The sequence below is a fragment of the Gymnoscopelus microlampas genome (assembly GCF_963454915.1).
Source record: "Gymnoscopelus microlampas genome assembly, chromosome: 1".
NCBI classification, from domain to species: Eukaryota; Metazoa; Chordata; class Actinopteri; order Myctophiformes; family Myctophidae; genus Gymnoscopelus; species Gymnoscopelus microlampas.
The window spans coordinates 44,030,846-44,053,986 of NC_139962.1; the positions used below are offsets into that span (position 1 = coordinate 44,030,846).

Here is a 23,141-nt window from a genome sequence, read left to right on the forward strand (position 1 = left end):
TGAAAGAGAGAGAGAGAGAGAGAGAGACCCAGAGAAAAATAAAGAGCGAGTTAGAGTTAATGTAGATGAGAGAGGGGGGAGAGAGAAGCACAAGAACATTGCCAAGAGGGACAGATCATTTTTACATTGCATTACCGATCCAATGTTTTTATTTGTGATATATTTCAACTGAATCGACAGCCACAGTGGGAGAATAATGTGTAATCATTAGCAAAGGGTTTGCAAATTATTTATGTAATATAAGCCATGATAATTTACTTAGGCTTTTTTTCTTGCTGCCATTAACAAGTAACTTGGAATCCAATAAATGTCACAATCGCTTTCACTTAATTAAAACAATAGATATCATATTGCAAGGCTAGGTGTCAGTCATACCCAAGTCTCCTGCACACAGCAATTTACAGTGAATGGTTTATGAGAATGGGTGACACAAATAATAGCTATTAAACTGTCAGCCAATGGGGGCTAGATCACATTACTGGAATTAGCTAAGATGCACCATTACAAACAAAGTCGTCCTTTCTCAACACAGACACGTGCTCATAAGCACACACACACACACACACACACACACACACACACACACACACACACACACACACACACACACACACACACACACACACACACACACACACACACACACACACACACACACACACACACACACAACGAAAGCAACATGGCTGAGAGAGAAAGGAAAATGTCGTTTTCTCGGTGGAGATGGTTGCCACCTGTATACCACATTAGAATTTTCACGTAAATCAATTTTTCAACATCCAGTATCATGACAGGACAATCTTGTGTTCCAACAGCCATCTTCAACCTCATGTGTGTGGTATTTACAGATATTTTGTTGAGTACACTTGTAAACAAACTCTTACTGCTTGCTTAGGCAAGCAGTAAGGTGACGACATGAGATACTGACTGGTGACAGAGAAAAACAAGGTTATTGCCATTGCTGTGTCTGTTTGACAGATGTCTAACAATGGGATGAGTATGTATAATAATAATAATAATAGCAATAATAATAATAATAATAATAATAATAATAATAATAATAATAATAATAATAATTTAAAAAACAACAATAATAATGATAATAATAATAATAATTAAGAAACAAAGTTACAAAGTACTTAACATAAAATCAAATTAAAAACATGTACAAAAATTGCAGTGTGCAATAATTCACAATAAAAAAGAGAGAATCAATAAAATTCCAGCATCTCCATTATGGACTATGGAAATGAATTATGGAAAGCGAACAATAACAAGGGACAAAACAAATTAAAACATTAACTCAAGGTTAAACATAACTATAGACATAGTAAAATACATGTTTTCCACTGAGTCAGTATAGGCTATAGGTTTAGAGGTGGTGGTAGACCGTCACACAAGCAAGGCTACTGTACATCCACAGGCAACACTGACATCTGCTGGTTTTAAATTAGCATAGATAGACTTTACAAAAACTCAAAAATATTATTAAATGTTTATTTCATTATGTGAATGTGTCCTGTACACGTCATATACATCAACTGGTCATCCAAATTCTGGCAAAGGCAAAAAGAAATACACCTCTTTTAAGTAACCAGCTTGGCACAGTTCTGTTCACCCATTTACACCCACAAAACCCAATACCCCAGATCCTGCAATCCTACAGCCCTCTAATTCCCATTTAACATGGATCATTGATTGGTGTTACACACTTATCGGCAGGACTAATTTATTTATGAACTTGTCATTTCAAATCATTGATCAGGATGTCCTTCGTTAGGGAACTAATGATATGCAGAGGTAAAAGATTTCCTAATTATTGTGTTTGGTCTAATTGAGGCTGTGTGCTGCCGGGGGAGGGTTCAACGGGGCACTGACTGCTGCCCTGTCTGCCAGACAACTGGACACGCCAGCAGAATCCTATTAGGAGAATCACTGGATCTGAAATGCAATGACAAACACCCACAGACAGCCCTTCTGTCACAGATAACATGCTTGAGATACCTTATTTCATAATGTGAGTCAAGATTTTCATAACGTAGAATGAGGTATTCCTGCCAAATTGCTGTCACTTTCACTTGCCAAGTGCCATTCTGCAGTGCAGTACATAACAATTGCAGTGGTCAATGATACATTAAATGGCGTATAAATGAAGTGAGTAGCTGAGTAGGAGCCTGAGCGAGGCGGTAGAAAATGAGGAATATCAAATAGAGATATTGTTGCTGTCGGGTGGAAACCTTGTATGTCCAAAAATGTTACTTTTCAGAAAATGGTAAAAAGAAAAGAAAGGGAAAAAAAGACGTGTTCCAGTGGGATAGTTATTATTTATTCTCAAGCTCTTGTTAATACTTTTCATTGGTTCAATAATTATAAAACCCACAGACAGACTAACCGCTTTTACTTAATTTAATTTAATTTCTAGAAGCTCACAATGCATCACAATGCGATGCATTTAAGTTGAAATATGGAGTTATGAGGTTTCTGCCCCGACAGCAACGATATGTATCTTAGACTGTAATGAATCCAAAGCATGTAAATAACAGGAAGCAGGCAAACTTAGCCCCACTCAAGGCAATCATGTCTGCTACATTTCACTTGGCCACTGAGCTAATGTGCTAATAGATGGCATATCACCATCACTTTCCCCTGCTTTAAATTTACCCTCAGGCTCTCCTATTAACCACATTAACCCTGGCGTACCTACTTTGGACATGTCATTATAATGTACATACACTTACATAAATCTCCCCCAAAATTCAGAAAACGACCAATTTCCAAAATCTGGCTCTAAGGACCATGTTGTCACGCGCATGTCACCATGACTCAGCCATAACCATATAAGGAGTTCCCAATATAGCTACACCCAAACATGGAGTGTGTTGTCTAACCTCAATGTGTCATCATGGCATCAGGCGCAAACAAATCAGTCAGCTCCATATATGGGCACAAAAGGGGGTATGCTCATATCTGGGCATATACTGTACTGATGACATCAGGTATCTCCATATATGGGCAAAAAAGGGACAAGGACTTACAGATACAGAGATCTCCATAGGGGCAGCGGTGGCCTAGTGGTTAGAGGGGCGGCCTTGAGGGGCGGCCTTGATACCGGAAGGTCCCTAGGTCCCTAGTTCGATTCCCCAATTCATCACATCAATCATGAATCACCGCTGAATAGCCCTTGAGCAAGGCTTCCATGCAGGGTCCGGCTGGAAACAAGCTTCGTGCTTAGTCCGACACCCTGGGTAAACAACAAACTTTGCTTTTTGCTTTGCTTTGCATGTCAGTCCGATCGGCGGTGCGACGTAGGTGTGAGGGCCGAACCCCTAGTGTTCAAAAATAGCCAATCGACAACACAATATAATAATCTTACTATAAATGCATCGAGTCTCTGTCCATGTGTCTGTAGCTCACATACCTCGACAACCGTATATATATATATAAATATGTATATATGTGTATGTGTATGTGTGTGTGTGTGTGTGTGTGTGTGTGTGTGTGTGTGTGTGTGTGTGTGTGTGTGTGTGTGTGTGTGTGTGTGTGTGTATATAAAGTATATATATACTGTATATATATATATATATATATATACAGTATATATATATACTGTATATATATATACAGCGCGTCCTCGCCGTACAGGCTTGCAGAGACTCTTGGGTTATGAATTCAAAGACATTGGCTGCAATGTTATTTGTGTCCAAAGTGGCTACTGATACCCCAAACTAAATAAACTACAAATAAAGAAATAAAGTAAAGTTCTTAAATGTTCCGAAATGTACTAGAATTTTATCATTTTATTTATTTTATGTGATACATCCTTAAACTTTATTTTTACTTTCGTCAAACAAATGATATTCAGATAAAGGAAAGCATAACCATCACCAAAATACTGATCCATGACTTCTTAATTAGACATGGGGTCCTCAAAATCTAACAGAATAAGCTTCTTTGTGCATAATGTTGGTCAGCAACTTGTGTTTTCTCTATTGTTGGGAAGAAAACGTTTACATATTAATTAATCTATATACATGAGATGGATGCAAGAGTTCTTGCATTTCCAATCTGTACCAGTAGTGGGCAGTCTTGCATCAGGCATAAAACAAATCCTTTCATAAATAGATAAAGACAATTATGTTCTCCCACTGTTGTCAAGATCCTCAAGGTCATCTCCAGGAAGGGATGTCATCAGACATGCAAAGTTCCTGCTGTTCACAGAATTGTCTCTTTACACTGTAATGAAAATTGCAAATAGTCAAGTTCTTTCAGTCACAAAAGAACACTTTCATGGACCTGAAGCATCTCCAATGTGAGATCTACCACATCGTAATTACGTAAAGTTCATTTCCAAATCATTACTGCTCAGAAACTCACCATCTTATCTTCAAAGTCTGAAAGGGAGATATCTTCAGTGGGTTCCTAATGGAAAATCACCAGGACTTGAACATTACAGGCAAAACTATCAAAATGTATAATCAAGCTATCCAGAGCTCTTGTGACATACAGTTACAGACCAATGTTGGGTTATCGTCTCCATAACCTGTAGCTATCTTAATTATTCTACCCAGCAGCAAAAGATCAGCAACAGAAATTTCTTTTAATGGTAGCAGTTGATATAATTAGAGCATATTTTCCATAAATGAAAATGTAAAGTAATCAAATTAAAGTAAAACTAAATTAACTTAAATTTGGCATGAGGCCAAACATTTACAAGCATATTATGCAACAGTGACATTAGGCTTTATTTTCAATACTGGAAGCATGAAAATTAATACATTGACAGTAGACCAATAGTCTTACAGCATGTGAAGGTGCTGAGCTAAATTCTCAATAGAGAATTTCTCTGACAGTTTTCATGATTTCATTTTTGACAGTCATGAAAATGATATGCCACAAACAAGCTTAAAGTAGCTGGTAATTATTATTACACTATGCTATAAATCAAGTGGTACATAAGAACAAGCAATCCAAATTAAATCTAGAGAAGGTAAGATACAATATGGTCAGCGAAATGCATTAAATTAAAGCAAAAGTGGAAGCTTGGGAAATCCCACATTTGAAGGAATGCAGAGAGAAGCTTTCATAGCTTATATCACACACAGTAACCATTCACCATGTTTAGATGAATCCCGGCTTTAGTATGTCCTGCAATTAACCAAATTAGCATCCCCTGCTAATTATCATTGTAGCTCATCCTGGAATATCAGCACGAGAATTCCCACTGAATCACAGAATCACCTTGATTCAGGGTGAGGGAAGTGTTTTTGCAGTGGCAGAGAGGGTGGAGTTAAAAGCTTTTAGCTTAACAGTCATTGGTTTGGAGGGCGCGGTATCAGCTTGAGCTTGTTATCCCCACCTGCTCCCTCTTCTCAGGCTGTCGGTCCAAGATGGGGCTGAGGCCCCTGAGCCCTGCATAAGGTCGATGGGAGATCCCATTCATTGCAAGACCCCCACTGTCTATGGGGCAGATATAGTCAGCAGAGTCGTCAGGTTTCCTCTTCCTCAGGTGACTGAATTGGGTGAAGCCCAGCTTCTTTGGCTGCAAACACAAAAGGATTGAACCACTTAAACCTTGTATTCTTTCTCTCCTCTAGCCTTTTTCAGTCTACGCCAAAACTAGCAGATCTACACAATGCATCACGTTGCGGCGCGTCGTGAGCTTGTAGATCTGCTATTTTTGGCAAAGGTTCCCCCCAGAATAGGCATGCTGGGGTTCAATGGGTTAAAGCCCCTTAATGAATGATTGTACTGTAATTCCATATTGCAAGCACAGCAGTTATTTCTAATGCTAGCTTACTCTGACTTTGGCTGTGGTGGTGAGGGGGACATGGCCAGTGGCATTGGCGTACTCTCGTTTCTCCTGCGTAGCCTGATGCCCCACCAGGGCAGCGAAGGCAGTGGCGAGGTGACGTCGGAGCAGGGTCTTTGGAGGGGGGATGTTCAACAGTAGGGCCAAGGTTTCTGAGCTGAAACGAGGCTCCAGAATCTGTGTATGGAGGGACAGATAAGGAGCATTCAGACACACATAGTACAGTGGCAGTGACAGCATTGCAATCGCTTTAGCTACACATGTTAAGATATATTGGAACAGAATATTTATAAGATATGTTACAGTATGTGTATCTGTCCGTATCAGATAAATATTACATTCATAAATAAACAACACTGGGGAAGTATTATGTGTCTGGAGCAAAAATGCTTTTAGGATGACTTGTGAGTACCGATTTCACTCACAATCAGCCCTCCATGGACTCCACTGCCCCTTAGATTAGGAGCATATTCAGCTAGATCTACAGCTCGTAGCCACTCCATCACACGATGGTTAGACCACTGCACAACCTCAGAGGGAGAGGGCTGCTTCTGGAAAACAAAATGCCAGCAAGATAATTACAGTACCAGTGCATTGCATTTTTTGTTCCCTCACTTGGCTCTTCACAAATCCTTTTACTTAACCATCATTTTCACTTTCAACTCACTCTGACACAATCCAAACGCTACTCTTCTCCTCCTATACTGCACCATCCCACCTTACCTCCTCCCCTCCTCCTACTGCACCATCCCACCTTACCTCCTCCCCTGGCCTGCGTCGAAGGCAGTGGGGCTGGAACTTGTTGGCGTGGAGCACATGGATTGCACATTTAACACTGAGGTGGTGGAGCTGGCTGGTCACCTTCAGACTCAAGAGGTCATTCTGGAAGAACAGGGAGGGGGGGGATACATATTTTCTTGTAAGTGCTTCAAAATTTCAAATCAAAGTGTTTGCTACCCAAAAATTGCATTTGTAGGCCTACACCTCAATGGTACATGTGTAAATCTCGTCAACTAAAACTAAGACGAAAAATGTCCGTCTTAGTTAAAACTAAATAAAAAATCACGCTTTGATGACTAAAAAATATATGACTAAATATATTGAAAAGTTCGTCAACAAATACAAACTAGACTAAAATGTTAGGTACGTACTAGTGGTGATGAGATCCAGTAGAACTAAGACAAGTCATTCTGAATTTCATTCAAAAGTCAGCACACAAGCTAAAGTTATTTTATCGAGTAAGATGGTGCTAACTTGAAATACAATGCAAGCTAAATAAATCACCTCTGACCTGTACTGATTAGAGAAGTGAATGAGTTTCATGAATGAGTGAATTAGAGTTGCTTATCTTAGTTCGCAAATTGTTTGACATGCTGAATGAGTGGGAAGTTTCACTCTCCTCAAATTGAAACAAATGTACTAAAAAGAACAAGGCACGTTTGTGAATAATTTAAAACAATGCATTACACTTTACTTGTGTCAGGCCTACTCCACTAGGGGGTGGGAGGAATGTGGTATTCTAATAATCTAATCATCTTTTTAATAATAATACATACATACATACATACATACATACATACATACATACATACATACATACATACATACATACATACATACATACATACATACATGTGTGTGTATATATATATATATATATATATATATATATATATGTGTATATATATAATGTAAACTAATAGCAGACCTACTGTTCCATTGCCTTGCCTATAGTGTGATGGGTTATTACATTTTTTACTAGAAAGTAGGTCACTTGAATGCAGGTTATTGTTAGACACTGGCTTCACGCGTCGCGGGCTCTTTAAAATCCTATGGTTGCCCCGCCCCCTTCCTCCACACCTGCTGTAAACAGACGTCTCCATTACCAAGCGCATTAGCCTACAATCTCCGTTTAATGTTGGGAAGTAAAATAAACCACTTGTAATGTAATTCCACCTCATGGAAGTTGAGTAGAGTTGTCAGGGAGATAAAATTGCTGAGTCACACTTCTGTGAAAGTTGAAAGACTGACTTGTTGTCACGTTGTGACAAACTCCATGTGTTGGTTGCCTTGTTTACAAACGGTCTTTATTCTCCCAGGTGAGTTAACGTGTGTGTGTGTGTGTGTGTGTGTGTGCGCGCGCGCGCGTTTGAGATTTGAAACCAACTTTGAAATTAACAGACCATAATGGTGCTGTGTGCATGGGTCCTATATACTGTAGCCTACTTTTATTGCCTGAATAAATAATGTTTTGTTGGGGTGTCACAGCACCAAATATCCTTGTATGAAACTTCGTACTTAAAGGGTAAGACCACTTTGTTAGAGGTTTGGGTTGTGTAGTTACCTTGCCATGATGTAACTCCAAAGGTGGACAAGAAATAAAAAATAATTGCTCCAGTGATTAGAAATTGATAATTCAAAATATGCTCCTCATTGACTTACATTGTACGGTAAAACAGCTCTCAAAGTCACTCTTTTAGCACATAAACAAACGCAAACAAAGTTGATTCAGACAATATAGAACATCACCAAACCCAGTACTGTTTTTTTTTTAAATAAAAATGTCAACTTCCTGTTGATTTTGCTATTTTTAATAAGTAGAAAACCTGGACTGGATCCGTGGATCCAGATCTTCAAATAGTAAAATCAACAGGAAGTTGACATTTTTATTAAAAAAACAAACAGTACTGGGTTTGGTGATGCTCTATATTGCCTGAATCAGCTATGTTTGGGTTAATTTATGTGCTAAAAGAGAGACTTTGAGAGCTGTTTGACCGTACAATGTAAGTCAATGAGGAGCATATTTTGAATTATCAATTTCTAATCAATGGAGCAATTATTTTTGATTTCTTGTCCACCTTTGGAGTTACATCATGGCAAGGTAAACAACCTAAACCTCTACCAAAGTGGTCTTACCCTTTAACTGAAGTTGATATATTGGAGCAAAAGTGTGACAACCTGAATAGCACATTTAGATTTCTATTTAATCTCTCAATTTATTTCAAGGGATGGCATACTATTTTTAGGGGTATCCCTTTTATAATGTGTGCATGTTAAAAAATGCCACCAGATAGTGAGGACAAAATCAATCAATAGCTATGTGTACGGAAGAGAAACAGGCTTACTATTACAGTATACTATTTATTTGTTTGATGAAATTAAAGTATGGATGGCTTTTTCAAGGTCTCCAAATGATGATCAAAAGGAGGGCTAAGGTCTTTCTCCCAACCTACTCCGGACCCGAGAAGCCATGTACACAGGTACACGAGTAGGACCAGATGTATGGAGGATTGACGTGACTGACTGGAGACGCCGGCGCCGCTGGAGGGCTCATCCGGGGATGAACTAGACAGAGGTTATTCATGGTTTCCAAAGTTTGACCCTGGCCATCACTTACACGACTGATGAAGTCAAGTAGAAGACAGCTCAAAGTAGGAACCTTTTTTTTTTGTTTTGCTGCTGCTGCTGCTTATGTTGTATGCTGTGTGTATACTAATGTGATTCAAGCTGTAACACTATTGCTGTCATTTTGGGACCCAACTGGCCAACATTTTCAGTGACCTGGCGCTGGAATTGAATGCTGATGTGAATCTACAGTTTGTATGTTGTGTGTATGTGTATGTGGCTCTTGGTCACTTCAATTATCCTATGTGTGAGTTTGCTATTTCTTTTTAAGTTCAAGCAAGAGGTTTGGGGCTTTGACATAGCAGCCATCAATTCCAAATGTTCATTTGGAATAGAAGACTGACTGATGGGGATCTGCAGTACTGTATGTCTGCTGTGTTGTGGCTGATATTGAAGATTGTGATCTGTGACAGGGGGGCTGATTCTCTCTCTCTCTCTCTCTCTCTCTCTCTCTCATATATTGGCCCATGTTTTAGTGAAACAAATGCAAAATGTAGCTGTTGACGTACGGACTGTGTTATTGGGTTGTTTGCAGTGTGCGGTATGTGTCTGTCTTCCATAGCTGGTGATGTCACAAGGAAATCCTTGCCTGTGTCTCTGTTGCATCGAAACAATGAGTACAGAAAGTACATCATAATTTTAGCCTTGCTTAGAGAGACCACAAGGCTAAAAATGTAGGGTACCAGTCATGTGGATAATAAGCTGTTAAGATGTTGTTGTTTTGATTGTTTGTTAGTAGGACGATCTATTTTCTGAACATTCCGTATTTTACGAAAATGTTGTAACACATGACGATGTGCATATATAATAGGCTTAGCTGTATTGTGTTACCCCAAAATTTGAATCTTCAAAATGTGGTATATTTTTTGATAATACTGTTAGCACAGTCTTAAAGCTCACTTTAAATCCAATACTTACCTGTATTTGCCTAATTAAATTGGTTTAAATACATTCTTAATTTTAATTATTTTACTAAAACTAATGACTGAAACTGGACTAAAACCTTTTGAGTTTTTGTTGACTAAAACAAGGATAGTATAGAATGGATAGAAATGACAAAAATGTGACAAACTAGTAAGAATTTTTGTCGAAAAGAGTAGACTAAATCTGAATTAGCTGCCAAAATTAACACTGAATGGTACATATTTATTTGTGTGTTAAATCTTACCACAGTCAGGTACTGTATCATCCGACCATCCACTCTGCCCTCATGGAACTGGTCTTTATACTGAGGCAAACCAATGTCATCCAGCCAGCCTGGAGAGGATGGAAATCATATAGTATCCTCATTTACAGTGCTAGCACGTACGCATGGTAAGCAAAGGGCCACATTTGATAGAAATAGACTCACGGGTGACCCATATGTGGTCCAGTTCAGACGACTTCTCTGTAACTTTAGTGGTGAATGCCTTCAGAGCCAACTGCAGCTTCTTCCTGTGCAGTGGGTGCTTCATACCCATTTCCTACGGAGAGAAAATGCTTTATGTTACGCAGAAAACATGAGGTTTGGCAGCTGAACATATACCAGTGTACTGCAAGTAAAGAATAAAGATCATTTTAGTTATTTAAGCCTATTTATCACATTTTATTTTCTGACCTTCTCAAAGTCCTGGGGTGTGGCAGACAATAGTGTCTGTCCATTGTCGACCCACTGTCTGCTGAGGCTAACATATTGGCCCAGCCCATAGTCCTCTAGCCAGCCACACACTTGCTCCTTGGTCCAGTGGCTAAATGGAGTGTTCATATCACTAACAGGAAAGGAGACATACATTAACTGACCCAAATTAAATGAATACTCAAAGAGCTGTATACATCAAAACCTTTAATATTTCAGACATAATATAATACAACAAAATAAAGACTTAATTCCAATGTGGTCCTTAGGTGGACATGGAAGAACAACTCCATCTGCTTGTGTATTAAGTTTATTTTTAAAATATTTCAATAGATCCATCAGTAGTACAATACCATTCTGAACCACCAGGGGTCAGTAATACAGGTGGTCAGGCATTATACACCAGCCTTACCGTAGAGAGCTACCAGACTCAGGGGTCCGTGTAAGTCTGGGCCCTGCTGTAGCACGCAGTCCCCCTCTCCTGAACTGGCCAGCATCTGGGTCAATGCCTTGGAGTCCCCCTGATTGGGTTCTTCGAAGTCTGCAGGAATTTAGAAATATATTTTTCAGAGGTGCCCAGACTTCAACACACCAAAAATGTATTGGTGAAATAAGCTTGCTTTGCTGTCAACAAAGCCACAGACAAACATATTCTTATTGTCAACAAAGCCACAGACAAACATATTCCACTAACTTTCCCCAGAGCTTCTTGATGCTCCTATTATTCTTCATGTATTCTGGTGAACCCACAGCCCGATGGCCAGGCGGTGGACTCGCCCCTGACTGTACAGGGGAATGATCACTTGAAGTGTTGTCCTCAACTTTCTCTGTCTTCCCTTATGAAGAGATTAGAAAGACTTATCATTAATGCTTGAGATTTTACATTCACTTATGGAAAAGCACTGTTATAATTTAATTATTCATTTTAAATTCAAATTTCTAAATTTCTAAATTCATCATACCAATATTCAGCCATTATAAAACAGAACATCTTGATGACTAAGCAAACATTGAAAATGCTGTTTTTTCTCATTCGGAACAGTCCAAAGCAACTGCATCCAGCACTGCTGGGGTCCACCTTTTCACAGCATGGGAAGAATTACTGCATAATCGCCAAGTTGCATACAGTACATCTGAATTCAACCAGTTAGACCTTAAAGCCTGTGAACCAGATGGACTCACAGCTGCATCTTACTGGCACAGGCTTTGCAGCACAACCCATTAGAAAGGGAAAAGGGAGAGGCTTATGTTCAAAGTGGTCAATGAGGATGGGACAGGGTGGAGCTGGGCTGGGGTGAGTGTGGTCAATCAGAAGAAGGGAGAGGGTGTGTTCTGTGTGTAAAGCAGGAATATCCACACAACCCTCTGCTCTGTAAGGGCAGGCAGTGGCCTCCAGTATTAGCTGTGATCAAAAGGGCTACTGGTATTTTGGTCAAAAGGGACTAAGGGAGTGGTTTGCTTCACATGTGGCTCTCATATGGATAACCACAGAATGAGGTGGGCCAAAGTAAGCCTACAGCAGTGATGCATGTGCTACACAAGTGTTTCTCAAACATTTTCATGGCAAAGGACCCCCACATTGACATGTATTAGGTTGTGGACCCCTATTTAAAAATAAGCTTTGTTGCCAGGGACGCCCATAATAGAAGATGTTAGTTAGACACGATTTAGTAAAGAATTCTACAACCGTCTGTATGCATATGTTTCATAAAGACCATTCTGTCATTGGATTAACTTCCTTCCAGCTGGTGAAATGATAATGAAATGAACAATGTCAACCTGGCATCCTTACCACTTCAACCTGGCATCCCTATTAAGCCTCCTGTCATTGGCAAAACGTATCTAAGCTAGCAGATCTACAAGCTCACAACGTGTCGCAAACGATGCGTTGTGAGCTTATGCTGTAGATCTGCTATTTTCACTATTTTTGAAAAAGTAAGTGGTTAAACTGTTCCTAATGTAGCTGGGGACCCCATGGAACCCCAGACCCAAACGACACAACAGGGAGTGTAATAAAAAGTGTAAAAGTGTTAGGCTCTCAGAGTAAAAGCAACACTGGGGGTTATGCAGTGTAATCATCTGAGTGTGTGTACCAGATAGCTTGAGTTCATCTCCAGGTTTACTTTGAATGGAGTCTCCATCTTCACTCTCATCAGGAGACCTGTGACTCTGAGTATCACTGGTGCTCTCTCTGTCTCCGCTATGTTCCTCCAGAGAGGAGCCCACAGGCAGAGTCTGACTTCTGGCATCGGCCTGACTACTCTGGAAAAACAGCACAGACGATGGCAAATGAACTCCATTTAAAAAAAAAAGAAAGAAAAAAAAAAACCCTGTATAAATACCTTTTAAGTGGAAAATGTGAGTCCGTCACACATTACTAAAATAAAATAAATGTACACTAGTTTACAAATGGTATATTTAACATCAATTACCATAAAATATTCTTATTTTGTTTTTTAAAGGGGTGGGGGGGGGGGGCGACTTAAAATAACACTTTTTTAGCTATTCGCAAATTCTGGCTATTCTAAAACAATCACCTTTGGTGCAGATCCATTTGGTAGGTCATTCATACTACTTGAATCAATCTGTGGCTCTGTCCTGAGGAGATAAAACCACAATGATCAGTGTTAATCGTTTGGTGATAGTACTGCTGGCAGATTGGGTCTTCTGTAAGGTAATACAATACCTGCAGTCAGTGTCCTTCTGGGTAAATGAAAGAGATGTGCTTGTATGACACGAGGAAGAGCTACTTGTGGACACCTGGAATAGATGAGAGGCACAAGATTAACTTGCATGTTAACAAAATGCATGTTTCTTACTATAACATTGATTCTCAAACTTTTTTAAATTCAAAGGATCCCCAGCTAGGTACGTATTAGGCTGTGGACTCCCATAACTCTGAGTGTGTACAAATGGAACCAAATGGACTCGTAACAGACCTGTAATGGTCCTTACTCCATTTGGTTCCTATATGTCATTTTTGCTGGGGACACCCTGGAACCCTCTCAAGGACCAAGGGGTCCCCGTATCCCACTGTGAGAGTCAGTGCTCTAACACAGTGGTTCTCCCAGACCCCCAGGGGTCCTTGTGGGGTTCCAGGGGCAGGGGGTCCCCAGCTAATAGCATAACAATAATTTTAACCACTTGACTTTATCCATTATATGTTGGATATACAAAAATAGCAGATCTACAACCTTGCAGCGCTTCATGCACTTCATGCCGCACTGCGAGCTTGTACATCTGCCATTTTTGCAATTTTTTTTTTTACCTAAAACTTCTCTTCTGGGGGTCCCTGGCACAAAACCTTTTCAGATGGGGGTCCACGGCCAAATACATATCAATTTGTGGGTCCTTGACTTGAAAATGTTTGAGAGCCACTGCTCTAACACATCCAAAGACAGTATTACAGTATAATTACCAACCGGAACTTCACCCACCTCAGACTTTACATCCTCAGACTTGGCACTGGCAGAGTCTGCATTCTTCATCGCCAATCCCTGCTCTTCTTCTTCACTACTGCTTGATGGGGTTCTGCCATTGGACAATGAATGAACAGCAGGTGGAGCTAGAGTAACACACAAAGTCAAAGCATTGTGTTACCACTTTTCTATTCAAGGAAGCCTTGTAGTTTTTCATATCGACCAATCCAATTGCTCTGCTAAGCCAAACAGGAAACGGTTAAAATAGCGTTAAGTCATTTTACCTGCTGTTCTTGTTGCTGTAACCGCTCTGAACTGACTGCTTTGGCTCAGCAGCAGAGAGAGCTCCTCGATACGTCGGTCCTGCATGTGACACAGAGCAACAAAACATCCAATTATTATATTTATCTAAGGTTAGGAAAACATGCATATGGACTATATCTGCTCCACTCTATTACTGACCAATTTATTACATCAACATCCCTCTTCCTCCATATGGCCTTTACATCAAAGTATTGAACAGGGAGGGGATTGACGCTGGCCCAGCTGGAAATCTGAGATGTGGTAACGGTTCACTGGAGCGTGTGTGTTTTTTTTTTGAAGTGGTGTCTATGCCTGGCTTTGCCATGTTTCCCTTAATGTAGCTAACTCCAAAATTAGGTTTGGCAGATGGAGGGCTATAAGTGTGGCTTTGCCTGAAATGGCTTTCCTGTGTGTGTGTGCGTGTGCGTGTGCGTGTGCGTGCGTGCGTGCGCGCGCGTGCGCACAAACGTCTGTGACTCTTTAAAGTCTCCTTGCATGAGGCTGCAAGAACACAAAAGCCCTTCTGTACTATAAATGTTGTGAGGGTGGGGCCCCAGAAACATGGAAACATCCAACAGTTACCTTACCAAACAGCAATAACGATAACAGCACTGTGTACGGGCTGGCAAGATACTTAATGTACGTGAAACTACACTGTAAACAGATGAGAACACACACTTTAATCCATATAACCACATACAGCTGTGTTGAACTGAGGGAGACTCAGAGGATAGTTGCCAGCCTTCTAGAGGTCTCTTACCTTCTCATCATTGGCTGCTAAAAGTGACTCCATACCAGTCCTAAGCCTCTGGAGTTCCTGGTCTATAAAGAGAAAGCCCATACTGATCATCTGTCTGTATAAACATAGCTGCTATATTTGGTCATGTCAGATTTAGTAATAGTTGTGTACCGATAGATACACATGGAACACAGAGATATGTGAATAAGGGGGAAAATATCTAGTGGGGCTGTATCATTTTTAACGCCAACATTCTCATCAAAACCACATTTTTGGATTCGATTTGTGCACCAAATATAGGCTGTCTGTCAACATACGACCCTGATATTGTTTGTGTCTTTTTTTTATCTTTTGGTATCTGTGTTGATGGGCTGCAGGTTTGGCTGATTTAATGAGTGTGTTGCTCCAGGGAGCTGATTGGTTCCAGCCTTCTAGCGGGAGTTTAAAAGGCCAGCTTCCATCTCTCCATAGCCAGGATACCAGCTACCTTGTCACTCTGTGTGTAATGTTTGACTGCCAGGGTTTGGTAGGGGTGGGTAGCCTTTACCTTTTTCTCCTGGTTTTTCATTAGGTGTTTAGTAATGATTTGTCTTGTGGTTCCTTTTGATTAAATTAGTTAAGATAGGTTGTTCATGTTTGTTTTCTTTTGTTTCTTGTTTTGGCTGCTAGCCCACCCTGTAGCTACAGGATTTTAATAAAACCCTGGAAAAAGGCTGAAAACACTTTGTGGTTGGTAGTACTTGGGAAGACCTGGGAAGAGGTCCCTCTTAATCATGTTACACAATGGTTCCCCTAGGCTGGGTTGCAACAGTACTGTTGACATGTCTGTTTCTCTCTGCAGTCAAAAGCAACGTGCTAAGAATTAAATGCATTTCCAGCTACTGTAGCATAAAGACAAACTGGTACAGTCAACTGTCACAGAGTGAAATAGCTGCTGCAAGTCATACTGTAGTGTCCCATGTGTATCTATTTATGAGTTGAATTGGGGGGGGGGGTGAAATTAAATATACGTAGTTCAAGAATTATAAGGGATGATGAAAGAGGTTATAGGTAAAGAGTACAAAGCGAAACAGCTTCTTAAATTAATTTAAGAAGCCAAAGGATTTTCAAAGCTACCCATTGGAGTAGAGTAGACAAGAACCTAAATGGAAACGGGAAAGGGGATATGAAAGGGTAATGATGGAAGATCAGAGAAGAACGCAAAGGAGCCAATAAGTCATTAAGATGAGTTACAGCTCACGTTTGGTGTTTAGCCTCCTCTTGTACATCTCTATGGGTGAGGTGCAAAGTAGACACAGAAAGACCTACCATTAGACACCCCTGTTAAGAGGCAGCTCGTCAACATTTCTCACAACTGTTACTATACTGTAAAATCCTTTGGTGTTAAAGCTGCAATCCAGAACTTATTTTAATGAATAAAATGTAATCTGTTAATCTGTATGGTAGAGCATGTTAATGGGTTAAGCACATCTGCAGTGCATGGAGGTGGTCTCCCTACTCTTCCATTGAGGAATTTAGACACTGGTGTCGGTTAGGACACCTAGTCACCTACTGGTTGACAAGTAGCTTACTACTCTCTGACTAGGAGCAATATCCCCACTGGCCAAGCGGAAATTCCATCTTGGCAGAGCTGTAGAAATGTGGTCTCCCACGCAGGAGACCCAGCTTTGAATCCCAGGTAGGACATAACTCTTACAGATTGCAGCTTTAATTTAACTCTGAGATTGTACCTACAGTATGTAACCCATAAGGCTACATTTGTTTACATTTGTACACTCAGTGTTGACTCTCATAGTTAACTTACAAGTAATATAAGAGTATAAGTTAATGAATGCAAATGTGAGTCATACACTGTGTCAGGCTAGGCAGCACTCACACAGAGTTGTGGGGGGGACAGGCAGGGACTTTGGCCTGTTGCTTACCTCTCTCTGAGCTCTCGGTAGACAGAGTGGGCCGGGCCAACAGCTGGGTGTGGAGGTTCTCTATCTCGGCGTTCTTGCTGAGCAGAAGCTGTTGGAGGCTGGTGATTTCTGCCTGTGGGTGAAACAGGGTGAAACATTGTAAAAGCTAGGACAACACTGAGACAAACATGCACATGCATGCTAGCCTGGCATGTCCAGACTTATCTTTTCTTTTTTTGCTCTAGATCTGGCAGATAGTAGGATCGTTAAATTGTGATGTCATCGAACATAAATATCAAACATATAAGAAATACATGTATTTCATTCAGTCTGACCAGAAGCAGGGATAAATGTATCCCCACCAGTGACAAATAAAACGACCAGAGGGGGATATCAAAAGCAGAGGCCTGGATTTCCCCCCATCCCCCACATAGATAAAACACTATATGCATACAGTGTGTCTGTATACAGTACTCAGACATACATTCATGCCCAAATGCTCATATATAGCACACATAGAAATACTGCACTGTGAATACAGGCACATTCACACACACTGCCATGCTCTTTCACAAAGCACTTGCATAAGCTTACACGCATGGTACAGTAATTGAGACGTAAACACATGCCGTTAGTTGAAAGCACACATTTCAATTCTTTATTTTCCACAATTAGTGGCATACTTTACAGGGCACATATACATAAAACAACCACAACATAGCATTGGATTTATCTGAATTTTAGAGGGCCATTTATTAGACCAGCTCTGCCTGAGGTTAAAATGTATAAAGTAGCTGAAGTATCGTGCAAAAAAGCAGATGGCAATAAAGTGAAATTGAAGCTGATCTATTTGCCAGTGTGTTGTCTATGGCTGCTTTGCACTTAACCCTAACCTCTGTTTATAATTTTCGTTAAACAATTTTGGCATATTATAATACTATATATATATATAATATATATATATATATATATTTACTATTATGACTGAGAGACGGACGCACGCACGCACCAAAGCTATAAACAATAGATGTGACAGGGTCTGTCATGAGATTTATACATAATTCTGGCAATTTCTTTTTAAGAAATCCATTGCAGTGTGTTCCTAATACTCAACATGGTGTAAAGGAGGGTTAACCAAACCCAGGTATGCAGTTGGCTGTAAGCAGATGGAGTGGAAAGAGAGCACATACAGAGATGTGGCTGTTAAAATGAAACGTCCAGGGGGTTGGCAGGTACTGTACAACATTAGCACCTGTTGGTTCTGACAGTGGGCCTGGCCTCCCACTCACTGCCGTCTCTCTTTCACAATCTGCTCTACAGTCAACCTCAGGCCAGAGAGCTGGACCATGGCACACAGGTAGTGGTGGAAGAAGTACTCGGATATTTTACTTAAGTAAAAGTAGCATTACCACAACATAAAAATACTTTGTTACAAGTGAAAGGCCTGTGTTCAAAATGTTACTTGAGTAAATGTACAACAGTATTGACATCAAAATATACTTAAAGTACCAAAAGTAAAAGTACAAAATGTTTGAAAATAGCAGATCTACAAGCATTGCGACACGTTGTGAGCTTGTAGATAGGCTATTTTCAAATAGCCTAGGTATAAAATGGGGCTAAAGTGGTTAATTCATGTTTTATAATATAATAATTTATATCTGCAAAGTAACTAGTAACTAAAGTTTTCAAATAATTGTAGTGGAGTAAAAGTCCAATATTTGCCTCTGAGATGTAGTAGAGTAGAAGTAAAAGTACCGAAAATTGGAAATACTTAAGTAAAGTAAAGAACACCTCAAATTGTACTGAAGTACAGGACTTGAGTAAATGTACTTAGTTACTTTACACCACTGCACACATGGAGAGACACAGAAATAGACAGATACAGGGAAAGAAAGACAAAGAGAAAGACAGATAGACTGTAAAGGAAAGATGAAGCCTGATTTATACTTTGGCGCACAGTGGTGTGGCGTGCTGTAAAAGAGCCAATCTAAAAGCTTTACAACACGTTGCATGTGCTATTTACGTGCACTGTTCTACAATGGAGTATAAATTAAGCATGAGGGCATAATTGAGAGAGACAAAACGGTATGAACAGAAGGCTAAAGAGGGGAAAGGTTGAAGGAGAGAAATAAAGAAAAAGAGCGAAAGTCTAGGAGGAAATGCCAAGGGCCCATGCCAAGGGATACATGGAGCAGGTTAAAAAGGACAGCCATGACCGAAAAGGTGCTTGTTATATCTATTTCTATCGAGAAAATTATTCTCAGATTTCTTACAAAAATAGAGGTGTTCTTGTGAACTGTATGTCGGAGCAAGAATGACTCATCTGAACTGGCAGGGTCATGGGATTGGACAGTGCATAGGAAAGTTGTGCATGATTGGACAGTTTGCAGTGGAATCTGGGCATTTAGAGTGTGTGCTTTAAAGTCTAGACACTACGCCAACCCAGATTTTATTTTACCTTTGTTGCCTTGAGTTTCCTCTCGTACTGAAGCTTCTGATCCTCAAGGTGTTCCACTTTGTCCTTCAGAATTCTGAGCTCCTTGAATAAGCCCTGGAAGCAGAATGTGTGTGTGAAATGTTGTTCATTTGAATGCAATTATTTTAGCAAATCAGTTTACTTGTGTTAGTTGAATGAGCACATTCATATCACACCACAACCATTTCTAAGAGGTGATACCTACCAAACCACACCATTATGGATCAAAATGATCATTTACAGTCTTTCTCTCTCTCTCAGACAACCTTGTTTGTGTTTCTGCAGGCTTTTGTTAGGATATGTGGTCACAATGACCCTTTCTGAGGGTGAAGGGGTTTTGTTTTTGTAAGTACATGTGTCTCTTGGGAATACAAGCGGTGAAACAAGGAGGAACCATGCTGTAACTCAGAGGTCATGCAGACACGGCCAGCCTACACGTTCTGCTCCACAGTGGCACTGATCCTCTGCATCTGAGCTACTCTCTTCCAGGCTCCCATCAGACTCGCCTGGAGCCTCATTCAGCCTGCTGTCGCACATCTCCTCGGGGGTACCATCACAGTCGAGCCCCGGGTTTGAACTCGGGCCCTCGGTGGACCCAGCGTGGCAGGCCTCGTGTAGGCTGCTGTCAGCCTGGTTCTCCAAGGTCTTTTTCTCCTGGATCTTGTTATTGATTTCCTCCTGAAACCTACACATCTGCTCCTGGAGCTGGCTAATGAAATTCACTACACTCTGACAGATGCAGTGAAGGAGAAAGGAAAACGAGAGAGCGAGAGGTTTAAAAAGAGAGAGGATACAAGCATTTCTGTGAGTGTTTGTGAGTGTTTCTCTCCAGAGGGAACTGTATATTATTGTTAGTGATGGCCCCTCGTATATTCTCTACCTCTGAGCTCATGTCTGGATATTGTCTGGACATTTTAAATCATGCAACAGTGGACAGATTTCGCACTATGAATACACAAGACTGAATTGGAGCCAGTATGAGAGAAACAGATCTCTGGCTGATCTTATGCACAGATACCGTATACTCTGGGCCAGCTAAACATCATTTGGACTGGGTAAATACTCACTGGAATGGCCCTGGACCCCATTTTCACTTCACCAAACCACACACTTTATATATACACGCCTTGAAACATGGCGGTATTCTATGAACTCACACATGGCAAATATATCAATGCTGTAATTGCAGTTGGCACCGCTAAGCAGCTACAGAGAAGAATTGATCTGCCATCTTTTAGAGGCAAGTGATGTTTGTGTCCCCATAGAAAAAGTGTAAACAGCAGTGGAGTTATGTATGGACTGTGACCAGAGGAAGTCTCACATGGTGTCCAGTAGAGGGCTGGGAATGAGCGGATATGACAGATGATACAGACTGCCTCCACAGCTAAATTTAACTGATACTGGCTTAGTGGCACCAACAGTGTGTGTCAGAGAGAGAGAGAGAGAGAGAGAGAGAGAGAATGTGTGTGTCAGAAGCAACACGTGGCATGCCAGTATAATATTCTAAGTAGATTTCTGTCATTCTTTTTAAGTCCACGCAGCTGTCATAGCGAAAGCAGAGTTTGTGCACATGGTGAAAGCTGAAAAGTTGTTGAAACACTATGTTGATTCCTGCTACATCTTCATTCTTAGAGCTAAACCCCGATTTATCCATCGGTGACAAAGTGTCATGCAACATGTCACTCAATAACAATTGCTGACACCTTTTTTTCGGTTGAAAATGCACTGTTTTGTCAGTAAAGCGGATAGTCTTAAGAGACAAACAGAAAGTCTACAGTAAGGTTTTCAAAGGTAGGGGAAAAGTCAAATGTTACCGTATTGAATTAATGTTTCCCATTTGCAGGTAGGGGTCCTTCACTTGCAAACCCCTAAAAACACTGCCCAAACCTCTCACCTCCAGTTTTCATATAATGGCCCAGTCATTCTTTGACCATCATGAAGGGGTGAGAGGGAAACTGTAAGCCCTGGGCTGAGGCCTACACAATCTCACATTTAGCCTGTCATCCATCACACCAGCTCTGCACTGCCAGCACCCGGCCTGAGGACACAAAGGCCCTTTGACCAGCAATATTTTGACAGTAACTACATACATTACATGTATCCTGTCTGGTGGCAGTGCTGCCTTTCCCTCTGCCCGTTTCATGTGGTCACTGTATCCCACTGGAAGCACGGTAACTTGACACATTGGCCTTAAGCAAATACACGGCTCAGGTCGAAAAGACAAAAAAAAAGTACTAAGAAACCTCCTTGGAGACTAGTTTCCTGTAGTCCAGGAAGAATGGAGTGGAGGGCATGGTAAATGTTTCCCTCCGTACTTCCACAATGTGTGTTTACGGATTATGTCCTAAATTCAGCAGCGTACTCCATGAAGGTTGGGTTCACCACAACATGAGAACGCACTCTCATCCTTCCTGGTAAAAGCACAGCTCATTAAAGACAGCTATCAGAGAGCAGCTGAAGCAAAGCAAAACAACCTCACAGAGTCAAGGCTGAACAAATTCCTTCATTAAAAAATTTAGTCTTTAAAGAAGCACAGTGCAATCATGTGACAGAGACGCTCTCACATTAAAGAGTGCAGTGTTAAATTCATCACAAACCTCTCACTCTTCAATGCAACGTCAATGAATTTTCTAAATAAGAACACTTCAGACTTCAGCTCTTTCGGTGATGAGAGCGCTCCACTCAAACAATGTCATAAACCTTGCCTGCTTCAACCACACCTGTGTTGGCTTCTAAATCAAACCCTCTGTTGTGACTATTATTCACAAATTTGCTCTAAACTCTGGAGACCACAATCAATTGTCCATACTGCAAATCTTTTACAAAGACTATTCAATGGGCTCTTAGCACATATTATGTCATTGTATTCTTTTCTATGGGGATCCTTACCTCAGCTTTGTGCTGCCTCTCGGTCCCATGGCCCTGTTTCTCCTCCATGTCTGCCACTTTCAGTTTTAGGTAGGACACCTCCCCCATCAGACCCAGCTTCTGACTCTCAAGTGACGTTCTGTTTAGGAACTCCTGTTGTCAACAGTATATACAAACAACGTGACACACCACAAATAGATATTCATGTAAGAACACACACACACACACACACACACACACACACACACACACACACACACACACACACACACACACACACACACACACACACACACACACACACACACACACACACTCACAATGCAATTATATACACAACACACAATACAGGGAAAAATCGAGTACACACTGCTAGCTACCTAGTGTACCAGTTCTCTAATGACAACCCCTCAGACAAACCCACTGGTTTCAGACGCTGTTTGAGTGGCTAAATATACACAGCCCATGATCACTATTTATAATGCCTATTTCACAGCAGAGAGAGAGAGAGAGAGAGAGAGAGAGAGAGAGAGAGAGAGAGAGAGAGAGAGAGAGAGAGAGAGAGAGAGAGAGAGAGAGAGAGAGAGAGAGAGAGAGAGAGAGAGA

General features: G+C 40.7%; 1 protein-coding gene across 5 annotated transcripts in view; it reads right to left on the reverse strand.

Annotated features, from left to right (window-relative positions):
* Positions 1-4,577: 4,577 nt before the first annotated feature.
* Positions 4,578-23,141, reverse strand: part of ppfibp2a (PPFIA binding protein 2a) — a 24,666-nt gene continuing 6,102 nt past the window's right edge. For 3 of the 5 annotated variants that reach the window (XM_084063774.1, XM_084063775.1, XM_084063777.1), the window contains 19 exons: positions 22,557-22,688; positions 20,103-20,396; positions 19,650-19,742; positions 17,213-17,324; positions 15,312-15,373; positions 14,533-14,611; positions 14,267-14,394; positions 13,516-13,589; positions 13,367-13,427; positions 12,923-13,091; positions 11,524-11,665; positions 11,242-11,370; positions 10,812-10,962; positions 10,566-10,677; positions 10,383-10,471; positions 6,569-6,691; positions 6,235-6,360; positions 5,798-5,986; positions 4,578-5,539 (listed from right to left, as the gene is read on the reverse strand). In XM_084063774.1, coding sequence (XP_083919900.1) covers positions 5,333-5,539; positions 5,798-5,986; positions 6,235-6,360; positions 6,569-6,691; positions 10,383-10,471; positions 10,566-10,677; positions 10,812-10,962; positions 11,242-11,370; positions 11,524-11,665; positions 12,923-13,091; positions 13,367-13,427; positions 13,516-13,589; positions 14,267-14,394; positions 14,533-14,611; positions 15,312-15,373; positions 17,213-17,324; positions 19,650-19,742; positions 20,103-20,396; positions 22,557-22,688 — 2,472 coding nt within the window. In that variant the 3' untranslated portion in view covers positions 4,578-5,332. The remainder of the gene's footprint in view (positions 5,540-5,797; positions 5,987-6,234; positions 6,361-6,568; positions 6,692-10,382; positions 10,472-10,565; positions 10,678-10,811; positions 10,963-11,241; positions 11,371-11,523; positions 11,666-12,922; positions 13,092-13,366; positions 13,428-13,515; positions 13,590-14,266; positions 14,395-14,532; positions 14,612-15,311; positions 15,374-17,212; positions 17,325-19,649; positions 19,743-20,102; positions 20,397-22,556; positions 22,689-23,141) is intronic. The other 2 variants (XM_084063778.1, XM_084063776.1) reach the window with 2 other exon arrangements.